Raw genomic sequence first — 13,236 nt, 5'->3', positions numbered from 1 at the left:
ACCACCTTGGGCTTCGTGTGCCAGATGTGCCCCTTGGTTTCACCCTATGATACTACATCAAGGGGTAGGCTGTGCTCATGCACTTATACATCTCACCCTTTTCCTCTTTCTCAATTTTTCCTCAATTTCTCCTTGATCATCGTTCTACTTTATCCTTCTTCCTCCTTCTCCTTTTCCTCTATCGTCAACTTCAGACTGGTACGGAAGACCCCGAAACGTGTGCCGGTTAGGTAACGCTTTCATAATAACTCACGCCCGTCACAGCATCCACTATCCCGGGGACCTCGAAACGTGTGCCGGTTAGGTAACGCTTTCAAAGTAACTCGCGCCCGTCACAGCAACCACTTCCGCAGGATTTCTAACCACCAAGGCATGGCCGATTGAGAAACTACCAAGCTAGAATCCCGACACGACCACCCCGAATGGTATCTCCGCTTCCTTTTGCTGCAGGAAAGATCGTAGCTGAGTACGTGAGACCTTTTAAGTCCCACCACACGTATGAGTCCAGATTAGGGTTATACCGCGCCCTAAGATCGCGTTGCTTTTGAATTGAAGTGTCATACACTGAGCAAAATCGAGCTATAAACAGTATTAGGAATTTTAGTATTTTTGCACTACTAGAAAATCCAATACTTTTTATAGGTAAGCGCAAAATTTTGCGCATATAGTTTAGCGTTCCGATAAATTTTATAGGAATTTACAGTAGAAATAATTTAATTGTAATATGATAAAAATGATTATTCTTTACAATGAAATGAATGTATTTAATTCTTCTTTCGATTTTAAATTGATTTGTTATGAAAAATGAAACATCTGGGCTTGAAGCATCATAATATTTTATTGATCACAAAAACTTTTATTAGTACACTGCCAAAAAGTAAATTTAAAAACAAATCAAATTATCAACAATTATCACTACCTCAAAGAGAATGATTTTTATAACGACCTGGCTTGATATCGGCTTGGCCTCGACTATGTGGACATTCATGGCACATATGATATCTTAAAATGTATATGACGAATAGTTTAAACTAAAAAATTTTCCTAGCAGATCTGAGACTTCCAGTTTTTATTCCACAGTCAAGATTCAGTTTAACAAATTATATTTAGCTCCAATTCATAAACTTAAATAATAAATCCATATCTAAAAATAATTCCGAACATTATTATGGAATTGTTTTTTAATAATTTCAAATTTAAAGCAGCCTCAATTAACATTTAAAAAATCATTTTTCTATTTAAATTTCATTCAAAATTGGTAATGCGCCAAATGTAAAAAAAAATCGAGTTGTTAGCTAAGTGAAAGACCTACTGACAAGCGTGTTGAATTAAAAAGTAGGTCTCCTAACGTTGCCGGAGCCGGATGGTTGAATGAGTAAGTATTGAGGAAATAAAATAATATTTTTGCTGGGTAATAGAGCTGTCATACTTAAAACGCGATTTACTGAAAACCTTTTTGGCGCATCCGCTCTTATATAAAATTAATACCAATGTATTCCTATAGCTATCTCTGTTTATATCCAATTGTATGTAATCCCGATATTTGAATGAAAAACTCACTAGGCACTAAAAACTACACTAGGCTTGATAAATGATGTTGATGAGAGAGAGCTCCTAGGGTGATGCAGATTGCAGATACTTTTGAACAGAAGCATCTGAAAACGATTACAGATTCTCTTAGATACATCAGACTTCATGTGAAATCTTTTAAATCGCGTTCTAAATCTGAACAATGGGCTTTCCAACCACTTTTTGATGTTGAGTGGCCATGACTAGCATTATTAGATTTAACCATTTTACCTAAAAAAGAAAAACTATGTTACAACAAAATAAGATAAGTTGACACATTTTACCATCAGATATGATGACTGCGGAAAACCTGACGCGTAGTTGATGCGGAGCTGCAGCTGCCGTTGATTTTGTTGCTTCAGATTGGTGTAAAAAAACTCGAAGAGCAGAGAAAAGCTACATAGCAGAACGATCATAGTGAACCTGGATAGTAATAAAATGAAATAAAAATAACGACATAAAAATTATAAATTTACATAAAATTACATACATAAAAATAATAAATTGATAAATTCCTGGGACATAACTTTAATTCCAATATGTTTACAGAACCATTCTCAGTTTTCTAATCATAATAACAGATTACAGTAAATTTATCATAGTTCAGAACCGTCAATTTTAAATTTGGACTCAAAAGTATACAAACGGTACTAGATTCCATCTGATTTCTGATTGTTTATTTATATTCAAAGAGCAGGTTTCAAGAAACTCTAAGCTGAATGAAACTCCGATTTCGAAGTAGTCGATGATTCCTTGGAATTCAGCCACAGTATTTTAACAACCCAAATACTAATATTAATGTTTTTTTTTAAATTTAATTAGAGAGACTTTTCCAGTTAATTCGTCTCTGATCAGTAAATAAATCAAATAATGAATAACGAAACTCACTGAGGATGCAAGCAAGTAGCTAGTGAAATACTAGTATTTGGGTTTTTCAAATACTGTGACTGAATTCAAAGGAATCATCGACTACTTTGAAATCATGATTGTTCATATTTAATTCTGATCTCTGAAATTCCTATATTGGATTCAAATCAAATACGAAACATTAGAGAGATATAAGAATAAAATTTAGAAATAGAATTCAAATTTAGGATTAAGATAGAGAACTGTTTTGGTTATATATAGTAAAAATTTTTACATACCCCTGCAGCATTTATCCCCGAGCAAGTGTTCGAAATTGTTTTAGAGTTTTGCTGCCATCATCTTTTTGTATCAATGAAGGTGCTTCTGGCAAAGTCGATCAAGAAACGCAACGTCGGAAGCTTACCTTAAAAAAAATTGAACATAAATAGCAAAAAAGATTTTAAAATTTACAAATTTAATACCAGAAGGTGGACTACGCGATAGTCTTCGGAACCATTGAAGCCTATTCCGGGGACTCTTGAACCACTGACCACCTTGAATGGTAAGAGCTTTTTACCCGACTCTGCTGATCCGGCGAAATGCAACCTTGAAAAACAAAAACAAACTATAGTATACAAATATGATTGAATAATACAAATTTACAACTTTACCGTCAACAGATGGTAACTTCGGGAGAATGAACAAAACCATTTTATCCGCACCTTTTCACGGAATTCCTAACGTTCGGGTTTTCCGTAAAGGCATTGCTTTTTCTTCTGTCCGATTCTCCTGATTTCGTAGCCCGTGGTGCTCCTTTTGAAGAAAAAACAAAATATGTAAGGAAAATTGCGAAACTTTACCTGTTTCAATGCCTAGAGATTACCTCGGAAGAATATTTAGGGGCCATCGGAGGTTCCTTTTGGTGCGATCCAGGAAGTCGTGTGTTCTGCTCACTTGAACAAAACCAAAACACAATTTGAACGATGTTTTTCTTCCGCCAAGTATGTTTACTGCTGTGACTCTTGTTGATGTGGTGCTGGTTGTTCCGGCGGAGTGTTCACCTTGTTTCCGCTGGAACTGCTCCGATTTTTGTCCGGTCGGATGATGGAGTTTGTCGAGCTGTACGGGGTTAAGAAATAAATAAATTATTTGCTGAAAACAGTTTTTTTTTTCACTTACCTTTATCGCTCTCTTTGTTGTCGGCCTCGGTGTGAAAATCTTTCAGTGCTGTCAAGGTTTTTCCGGTCCAATTCCCGGAGTTTTCCGGAATCGTTAGTTTTTCTATTTTAAGCTGATGCGCAGAACTCTTTCAGTCATTCAAGACACTACACGAAAATGCATGAATACACATGAATGCAAAATATAAATTCTATGTTAAAATAAACATTTGAAAATTAATGGATTATCTAATACATTTGATTAGGATTATTAGGCTCATGGTAGATTTTCCTATACTTTTTAGTATGTTTTTCATCAACAAAATACACTTGCAGAATTTATTGAATTTTCCAATAACTTGTACAGGATAAATCATTACTTTGTAATTGAGCGATAAACTTTAAAAATTATTGAAATGACCCAGTAGATTTTATTTCCAGATTTGGTTCAGTGTACGAGGCCCAAGACCTTTCATTAGCTTGTCAAATTTGGTTGACTATCTCGCTCTCTCCGTTCATCATCTTTCCTGATCCTTATCAGATCGCGCATGATTTGCGAGATTTCGTCGACTATAGCACGCCATGACTGTTCGTCGCGACACATTTCACTCACTATGTTTTCAGCGTTCAAATTTTGAAGTTGTTGACGCCTTGAATTGAACCTGGGGCAGACAAAGATAGCATGTTCTGCCGATTCCTCCGTCTCTACGCATTCCGGGCAATAAGGCGAGCTGATAAGCTTAAACCGATGAAGGTATTGCTTAAAGCACCCATGACCCGAAAGGAACTGCGTCAGGTAGAAATTGACCTCTCCATACTTCCGATTTACCCAGTCTGAAAGTCTCGGGATTAGCCTATGCGTCCATCTTGCGTTGTTCGATGCGTCCCATTGCTCCTGCCACTTGAGCATTGACGCTGCTCGTTGAATATTACGCACTCCTCTAACAGCTCTTGCTTTGTAACATTCCATATCCTCCGCCAGAGTTATGTCGATGGGAACCATGCCCGCGATGACAAAAGCTGCATCTGCTGATATGGTCCTGTACGCACAGGAAACTCGCATGGCTATCAACCGATGTGTGCTCCGTAATTTGGATCTGTTGCGCTCTACCTCTATCGCGGAGCTCCAGGCCGCTCCTCCGTATCGTAGTTTCGACAGTGCTACGCTCGCAAGGAGACGTCTCTTGCTACTCTTTGGACCATGGCAGTTCGGCATAATCCAGGCCAATGAATCTATGACTTTCGATGCACTTTCGCAACAGTATTTGACATGCGCACCAAAACTTAAGCGATGGTCGACCATTACTCCAAGGTATTTCAGCTGCTGTTTCGAAGATGTTGTGTGCCCTCCAACAGTAATCTCCATGTGCGGCACAACTCTTTTATTGGTCACGAGCAGAACTTCGGTTTTATGGTGAGCTATCTGAAGCTTAACTCCCTCCATCCAGATGCCAACCCTTTCTACGGACACCGTTGCAAGGTCTTCTACCTCCTCGATTGTTTCACCGGTAATCATGAGCACGATATCGTCAGCAAATCCGACTATCTGCACGCCTGCTGGTAGTTTCAGCGTTAACACCTCATTATACATGGCATTCCAAAGCACAGGACCGAGTATGGAACCCTGTGGAACACCCGCTGTTAGTGCAGTAGATCGTATCCCAGTTTCGGTTTCGTACGTCAGGATTCGATTTTCGAAGAAGCTTCCTATTATCCTGCAGAGAGTATTGGGAACAAGCATCCTGTGAAGCGCTTTGGCAATCGCTTCCCAGCTGGCATTGTTGAAGGCATTCTTAACGTCGATCGTCACAATGGCGCAGTGACGAACACCTGTTCGCTTCTTTTTATATGCGCGCTTCGCGTACTCTGTCACCATACGGATGGCGTCCACCGTAGATCTCCCTTTCCGAAAACCGAACTGTCTGTCCGACAGTCCACTTCCGCCTTCTGTGTAGATAATAAGTCTGTTTAATATTATCCTCTCCAGTAGCTTACCAAGGGTGTCCAGCAGACAAATGGGTCTATATGATGATGGATGCCCTGGGGGTTTCCCGGGTTTCGGTAGTAGCACTAACTTCGCCGTTTTCCACGAATTGGGAAAAGATCCCTCGTCGAGACACTTTTGTAGCACCACTCTGAAGGTATCCGGAATGGTCTGTACCGCCACCTTCAGCACTGCATTTGGGATTCCGTCCGGACCAGGGGCCTTATTCACCGCAAGTTTCTTAGCGATAGCCACGAGTCTTCGTTCGTTACTGGCTCGATGTCGTGGGCACCCGCGTCGTACGGGGTAAGTGGCCACTGCGTCGGGCCATGCTGCGGGAAAAGATGTGCAACGATCTCTCTCAGTTTTTCCGGACACTTTTCGGTCGGCGACCTTGGGCCACCGAATCTCGCCAGTGCAACTCTATAGGCTTGCCCCCATGGGTTATCATCTACGCTCTGGCATAACGCTCTGTAGCAGTTTTCTTTGCTTGTTTTAATAGCTCGCTTAAGTGACACCCTGGCTGCTCGGTAAACGGCACCTCTCGTTTCTCTGTCGGCTTCATTTCTCGCCCGTTGAGCTCGTCGTCTCGCTTTTAGACAGCTAGTACGAAGCTCAGCTATTTCTGAAGTCCACCAGTAAGCCGGTCGTCGCCACCACTTCGGTGTATTTCTTCTGGGCATGGTCATGTCGCACACCGCTACCATCATTTTCGTCAGCTGCTCAGCATTATGGACCTGGGATGAGTCCTGCATGTATACAGCTTCGGTGCACACTTCCTTGTCGAACACTTTAGTCTTCCATCTCCGCTCGTGCACTGGCAGCTGCCTTACTGCCACCGGATTTCGGTTTCCTACGCTATAGCGTATCGCCTGGTGATCACTGTGGGTATAATCGTCACACACTCTCCAATTCATATCAGTTTTTAATGATGGACTCGCAAAGGTGATATCGATCACTGATGTTCTGTCTGGTAATCCATGCTTGCGATAGGTGCTGATGGATCCAGTGTTGCACAGCTCAACTTCCAGTCTTGCGAAGGACTCTAGTAGACTGTGGCCCCTAGGGTTGTTGCGCCTACTACCCCAGTTTACCGCCCAGGCGTTGAAGTCTCCTCCTATTACAACAGGGACCTTTCCTGTCAGTTCGTGAGTGAGTTCGTCCAACATTGTGTTGAACTCCACGATCGTCCATCTTGGTGGAGCGTAGCAGCTACAGAAAAAGATGCCGTTAATTTTGGCAATCACGAATCCGTCCCGAGAATCTACCACTATCTCCTGGATTGGAAAACGTCCCGTGGCGTAAACAGCAGCTGAGCCAGACCTGTCCGCTGCCCAATTACCGTTTCCAGACGGGATTCTGTATGGTTCTGATAAAAGCGCCACATCACACTTCTTTTCGCCTACCGTTTGCTCCAGCAGAAGCTGTGCAATCTCGCTATGGTTGAGGTTTAGCTGAATTATTTCCAGTTTTACTGGCTTGCCTTTGCCTTTATATATACCGGACAGTCCAAGCCACCAGTTTCGTGGACATTTCCATCCTCCTGCTTGCATAGCATACATTTCGGCTGTTTTTTGCATTCTCGAGAGAAGTGTCCCTCTTCACCGCATCTTCGACAGCATCGTGACCGGTCGGGTCCGTTGCAGCTTCGGGATAGATGACCAAAATCCCAGCAGTTGAAGCAGCGTTGCATCTGCTTCGGTATCCTGGGTGCGGTTCTAAAATGCCCTATTGACCACCCTACTCTTACACTTCCTACCGTCAGTAGCGTGTTGGCCGCTGTTGGTGAGAGGCGAATCGTTGCAATCTGCATTCCACCGTACGCCTTTCTTAATTTTATAGCTACCGATTCGTTGCTCATGCCGGGTATGCTGGAGAGAGCTTTCTCGAGCTCTTCTGCAGTTGTAAACTCATCAAGGTCCTTACATTCAATGGACGCGATCTGTGATAGCGCTCGGACAGTCGCTTCATCGCCTAGGGTGCTTTCGACAAGCTCCTTGAAGTCGGCGCTTTTTACCGCCGGGTCCTTTTTTAGCTCGAAGAGCAGTTCGCCTTTTTGGGTGCGTCTTGTTTTGGTGACGCTCTCACCAAGAGCAGATAACTTTGGCTCTGCGCGCAACTTCCGGAACAAGTCCGCATACGTTGTGCCTTCTTTCGCTTCCACGATAAGCGCATCACCCCTGGATATCACCCGTTGAGGTTTGGGTTTTGGGGGTGGTTCTGGTTTCATAACGACCTTTCTTTTTACGTTCTCCTTCCTATTGCGAACCATTCGCCAGCCTCCAGCACTGCTTTCACCGTCGGCATCCTCATAATCCGTGCCCCTCCTTTTTTTGGAGGAATCGTTCACGACGGGGGAGTCGCGGTCTCTTTTTGCGGTTTTTCTTGGCTTGGACTCCTTCGAAAGTCCTTGAGAAGCAACCAATTTTGCTTCCTCCAGGTCCTTCTCTGCAGCCTCGGCCTTCCGCACCAACTCCGTTCGTTCCTTGACGGCACTCTGCAGGAACACCATCAATTTCGGCACCCAGGTCTTGATGTGCGTGTGCACGTTGTTGGTGCTTCGCACAAACTCCTGCATCTTGTCGACCATGTCGGCTGCCTCCAAAAGGCCACACTTTTTGATGCCCCTTGGTGCACCTCTTCCTGCGATTGGGACCTGCTCCTCTTGCTGGGAACTGCTGAGATTTTCAGTGGACCCATCCGCGACCGTGCTTCTTCCCGCTTCCTTGGCAACCTCCCTGCCAATCTCCTTTCCTAGCTCCTTTACTACTTTGCTCAGTAGAGGAGACCTAAGGAGTCCTCTCTTCGCAAAGACCTCCGTCTGAGTTCTTCTGTTTTCTCCTCCTTCGTCCGAGCTAACATCAGTTGTCTCGACGTTCTTTCTGTTTTTAGTGTTGTTGTTTATGTTCATGATTAGTCCCACGAGTAGCTAGGGAAATATACGGTCCACTGCGCCAGTGCCCTGCTTTAGCGCAGCAAGGACTTCATTACTGTGGGGTGCGTCCTGGTGCCCCACAGGTCAGTAGCTCAGTATGTGGGATCGCTGGAGACCGGAGTCGAAGACGTTGATGGTCAGTAAAGGTTTACCTCTAAACAGCGTGGAGTTGATTTATCAACGTTGATGCCTTATGACCCCGACCCACAAATAATACGGGTGAATACATATCACTTTTCAGCGGAAGTCCGAACTTAGTAGAAAAAGATCTTTTTGAATAGAATTGTTCGTTGTCACTACGCGTTTAACAGTGTTAAGTCAATGCTCTTCGAGGACCTCTAGTTCAGCAGTCGGTGTCGTGGTGGAGGTTAAATGTGTCGCAAAGTTTAAAAAAATATTAGCTTGCTAACATTTTTTTAACCCGAGCGGGAGGAGAGTGTAACAAGTGCTCGGTTAGTAGTGTCAGTGGTAGTTGATCTCTTGTTCGCGATACCGTTAAATGTGCCAAGAAGACATTTTATTTGTGGAGAAGCCGCCCTGCGTCGAAGTCGCCCCAGAACCCCTAAGCACCACCCTGCACGTCAACGCCGAACAACAGGAGTTGTGGAACTTCACTACCAGATGGCAGTGGAGTAATACGGCGAAAAAGGCGAAGCGAATCAAGTATCGGGATGGGGCGAAAGAACGGTGATGTCAAACTTGACGCGGCTACGGGGTCAAAGAACTGCCGAAAATCGGCCATTTCGCTACGATAAGCCAAAACGCCAGCACACAAAGGCGCAAGTTATTTACTTGTAGTGAAAATATCAAATTCCGGAAGTTCAAGTTTAAGTGGATATCCAGGTAATTCTTACCCTAAGCCCCGTAGCAACAGTGACCACCGTTCGTCAACGCCATATTAAAACCCCATCCCGATTTCCTAACAGGACCCCGAGGTTTTACCTTGATCCGAGGTTCGGCTCGTTGTGGCAAGGTGTTGACTAGAAACCGCCATCGCTGCAGGCCGCCATTACACCGCAGCGATAATTAATAAAGCCAACTGCGCTTCACACGAGCCATAGACACGCTGGTTCACAACCTACCTACTGAAGCCGGCGACCTACACTCAACTCCGGCCGCTACCGTGGGAACCTACAACCCGAAGCCAGCATAGTGCGTGTTGGAACAACCCGTCAGTCACCTGCATCTATCACCGAGCGGCATCCCTGTTGCGGAGCAGAGAGGTTGGTCTACCCAGGAAGGCGAGACACAAGGTGGTGCAATCACTACGTGTCACGAGGTAGGAGGTAGCATAAGGGGGTGGGACGTAGTCCCTAGTGTGCGCATAACCATAACCTGAAGGCAAAAGGGGTAGAAATAAAACGTGGGAGGTTTCGAAGTAAATAAAGTGTTTTCTTGGCTAGCCGAATCGTCTCTTAGCTTAAGCCGACCCTGAGGCATATATAGGGGAGTTTCAGCACCGCTGAACCCGCTAGCCGAACACATTTGTTATAGGAGTTGAATCTTTTTCTGCGTCTTCCGTAATCATCGTTTCCCTTTGATTTGGTGAGATCGTTCTGTATTATTTTTATCCTGTTTTTTTTTTTAAATCTTATTATTCTCCCAAATAACCAAAACTCTATATAATCATATTAAGCGTTTGGTAGGGAGCTCCACGCTTCATTCCTCCCTTGAACCTGTATCTTTTGCGTTTTACATCTCATGGTTGGCCTGGCCGTAGTAGTATTTGCAATGCAAGTTCTATGTATCAGATACTATGTTGAAAAGAAAAATGAAGAACGCAAGTTTTTCATTTTCCAGGATGCTTACAAGTTTTGGCCATGTTGGTGTGAGAAGAAAAATAAATTTGGCTAAATAAAATTTAAGTAAATTTCTCTGATGGTGTTTTCGGGTTTTCATAACAAACCGACGAAATTCCTGAAACATGTTTGCAAACATTGTATTTGGAATCTGATTTTGCGAAGGTCATAAAAACGAACGAAGGTCATAACAAACCGACGAAATTCCTGAAACATGTTTGCAAACATTGTATTTGGAATCTGATTTTGCGAAGGTCATAAAATTTTCAGTTGCTGGAACTGCGAAAAGCTTACCTAAGTAGATTTATACTAAAAATTATATTATGTGCTTCACGCGTAGCGTCTGAAACAAACGAATCGCTACTGTACTCTTTTTATCGAAACATAACATGAAAATAATGCATAATGTTTAACAAAAATTGAAACTGGAAACCGTCAAAAATACTTCTGTGAATGCGGACTGCGGATTTTCCCATTCGCGTAACATGTTTCGCCAGTGCACACGAAACACGCGTTACTTCGGATTAAACGAATCACTACCGACATCTATTGAACAAATTCTTTTCCAAAGATGTTTATATGTCGCTTCGATTCGTTACAACAAAGATAACGCAGATTTATTCTGATAAGAAAGTGCCTGACGCTAGGCTAGGCTAGGCTAAATAAAATTTAAGTAAATTTCTCTGAAGTTGAGATGTTTTCCGTGTTCAGGATTTTCATAACACACCGACGAAATTCCTGAAATATGTTTGCAAATATCGTATTATACGTGTTTGGAATGTAGGATCGACATCCCGCATAGCTAAAAACCATACTATGCATCTTTCGAATTATTCGGTTCTGATTACATTAATAGTTACGATTTATTTTAGGTCACTGGCTTATGTGTCTTTGCTAGAAACGAGTAAAAACCATTTCTAAAAGATAAGATTAATCTTCCAAAAAACTAATTGAGTAATTTTGGCAACGCGACGCTAAGATAAAAAATTATGCCTGGAAGATACAGTTAATAATCATGAATAATATTCGATTATTTTAGCAACGCACCCCAAAATTTTCTGCTGTCACTTAACACGTGGTTGAATTTTTGTGCAGAATACAATTTTTTCTCGCTGATTCGTTCGTGAAAATTTCACGCTTTCGGGAGAATTCAGAACGGAACAGCACCGGTTCCGACGGTGCGATGGATCGATTGGCGACGGCGCCAGTTCCGGTTGTGCGAAGGTAAGTACCTTGATTTATTTTTTGGTAATTTTTTAGTTTTCCTAATTGAAAATTACTTTTTCCAGTCGCAGCTAGCCGGATGTTTCCGGCTCCACCGGTTCCGACGGTGCGATGGATCGATTGGCGACGGCGCCAGTTCCGGTTGTGCGAGGGTAAGTACCTTGATTTATTTTTTGGTAATTTTTTAGTTTTCCTAATTGAAAATTACTTTTTCCAGTCGCAGTTAGCCGGATGTCTCCGGCTCCACCGGTTCCGACGGTGCGATGGATCGATTGGCGACGGCGCCAGTTCCCGTTGTGCAAGGGTAAGTACCTTGATTTATTTTTTGGTAATTTTTTAGTTTTCCTAATTGAAAATTACTTTTTCCAGTCGCAGCTAGCCGGATGTCTCCGGCTCCACCGGTTCCAACGGGGCGAGGGTCGGTAGTCCACAACAGCACTAACAAGGTCATCAGCACAATCACGAAACTTTTTACAGTGTTTTTACAGTGTGAAGTGTTTTTTTTTATTTCAAATAAATTTTATTTTTGTGATGTAAATAAAATGCTATAAAAACAATTTTAAAACTGATTTTCTTTTCGATAATTTAATTTTAATAATTGTATCTAAAGGACACGATATATTAAATCGTAATTTTTTTATGAGAAAACCATTAAGTGAAGATTCCACGTATGATACAACTTGCTCGGATGAGTAGAAAAAAGCAAAAAAATTGAATGGTTACTCTACTTAACGACCCGTTACCTGTATCGTAAAGTGCGTCCAAACGATTCCATTTCATGGAAAAACGATAAGCCTTATCTTACATTAATAATCCAAAACTATAGAATAAATCTTTCGGGTGTCTCGGGAAGAAGATAATGAGAATAGTCATTGTATAATACTGATTTATGCGGGATCTGATTTAGCGAAGGTCATGAAATTTTAAGCTGGAAACTGCCTAAGCAGATTGATACTAAAAACACAGAGAACAGACATCGAGCCCCGAACAAAAATGTGTTGAAAACGTGTGTGAGAATACCAACCTAAGTTTCAAACCAAATTCGTAAGTGGACTAACATCCATAAGATGTCGCTACCAGTACAATTATTTTTCCATTTTTTCGACACGCTTAGAAATTAATATTCATAGCTTATCTCAAATGAGGCCATTGCAATATATGAGAGTAATACAACTTTTTGTGTAATTGAAAGTTGAATTCCAAGTTTTAAAGTATATCTGTCAGTAAATAGTTTTCTAGAACAGAGAATGTGAACATAAATGTTGTAATTGTTAATTATGGGTCGGTATTCCGGTTGATGTTATCTTGTAACTCATGTGTAACTCAGTTATTATTTATTCATTTCTCATGTATCGATCTCAGGTAACATCAACCAGAATATCGAGCCATAATTTACAATTATAACATTTATGTTCACATTTTCTGTTCTAGTAAACTGTTAACTGATAGTAAAATCCCAACACATACTTTAACACTTGGAATTCAACTTTCAATTCAGCGCCAAAATTTTTTGATTGGTGCATATGACCGCGTTCAAGTGTGATTGAAATAAGATTTGCATTTTTTTTTTAAATCATGATGTTTTAAAATTTATTACACCAAAATTTGTGTTACTGTCATACATTGCACTGGCTTCATTTGAGATAAGCTTTGAGTATTAATTTCTAAGCGTGTCGAAAAAAAGAAAATAAAAATACACGGAAAATAAAAAAAAGGTAAAAT

General features: G+C 41.8%; 1 protein-coding gene across 1 annotated transcript; it reads left to right on the top strand.

Annotated features, from left to right (window-relative positions):
- The first annotated feature begins 11,194 nt into the window (after window positions 1-11,194).
- On the top strand, window positions 11,195-12,305 carry LOC129740012 (uncharacterized). The gene is made up of 4 exons (XM_055731593.1): window positions 11,195-11,514; window positions 11,580-11,666; window positions 11,732-11,818; window positions 11,884-12,305. Exons 2-4 carry the CDS (start codon window positions 11,594-11,596, stop codon window positions 12,063-12,065), a joined length of 342 nt encoding a protein of 113 aa, XP_055587568.1. The 5' UTR covers window positions 11,195-11,514; window positions 11,580-11,593; the 3' UTR covers window positions 12,066-12,305.
- Window positions 12,306-13,236: the final 931 nt, after the last annotated feature.

The sequence above is a fragment of the Uranotaenia lowii genome, chromosome 1 (assembly GCF_029784155.1).
Source record: "Uranotaenia lowii strain MFRU-FL chromosome 1, ASM2978415v1, whole genome shotgun sequence".
NCBI classification, from domain to species: domain Eukaryota; kingdom Metazoa; phylum Arthropoda; class Insecta; order Diptera; family Culicidae; genus Uranotaenia; species Uranotaenia lowii.
This window is presented reverse-complemented; position numbering and strand designations above follow the sequence as displayed.

Excerpts from the sequence above, each read along its gene's own strand:
- LOC129740012 (XM_055731593.1), top strand. The coding sequence starts at position 11,594 with ATGTTTCCGGCTCCACCGGTTCCGACGGTGCGATGGATCGATTGGCGA. Across the intron at positions 11,667-11,731 it reads CCAGTTCCGGTTGTGCGAGG|TCGCAGTTAGCCGGATGTCT; the intron begins GTAAGTACCTTG and ends TACTTTTTCCAG. Across the intron at positions 11,819-11,883 it reads CCAGTTCCCGTTGTGCAAGG|TCGCAGCTAGCCGGATGTCT; the intron begins GTAAGTACCTTG and ends TACTTTTTCCAG.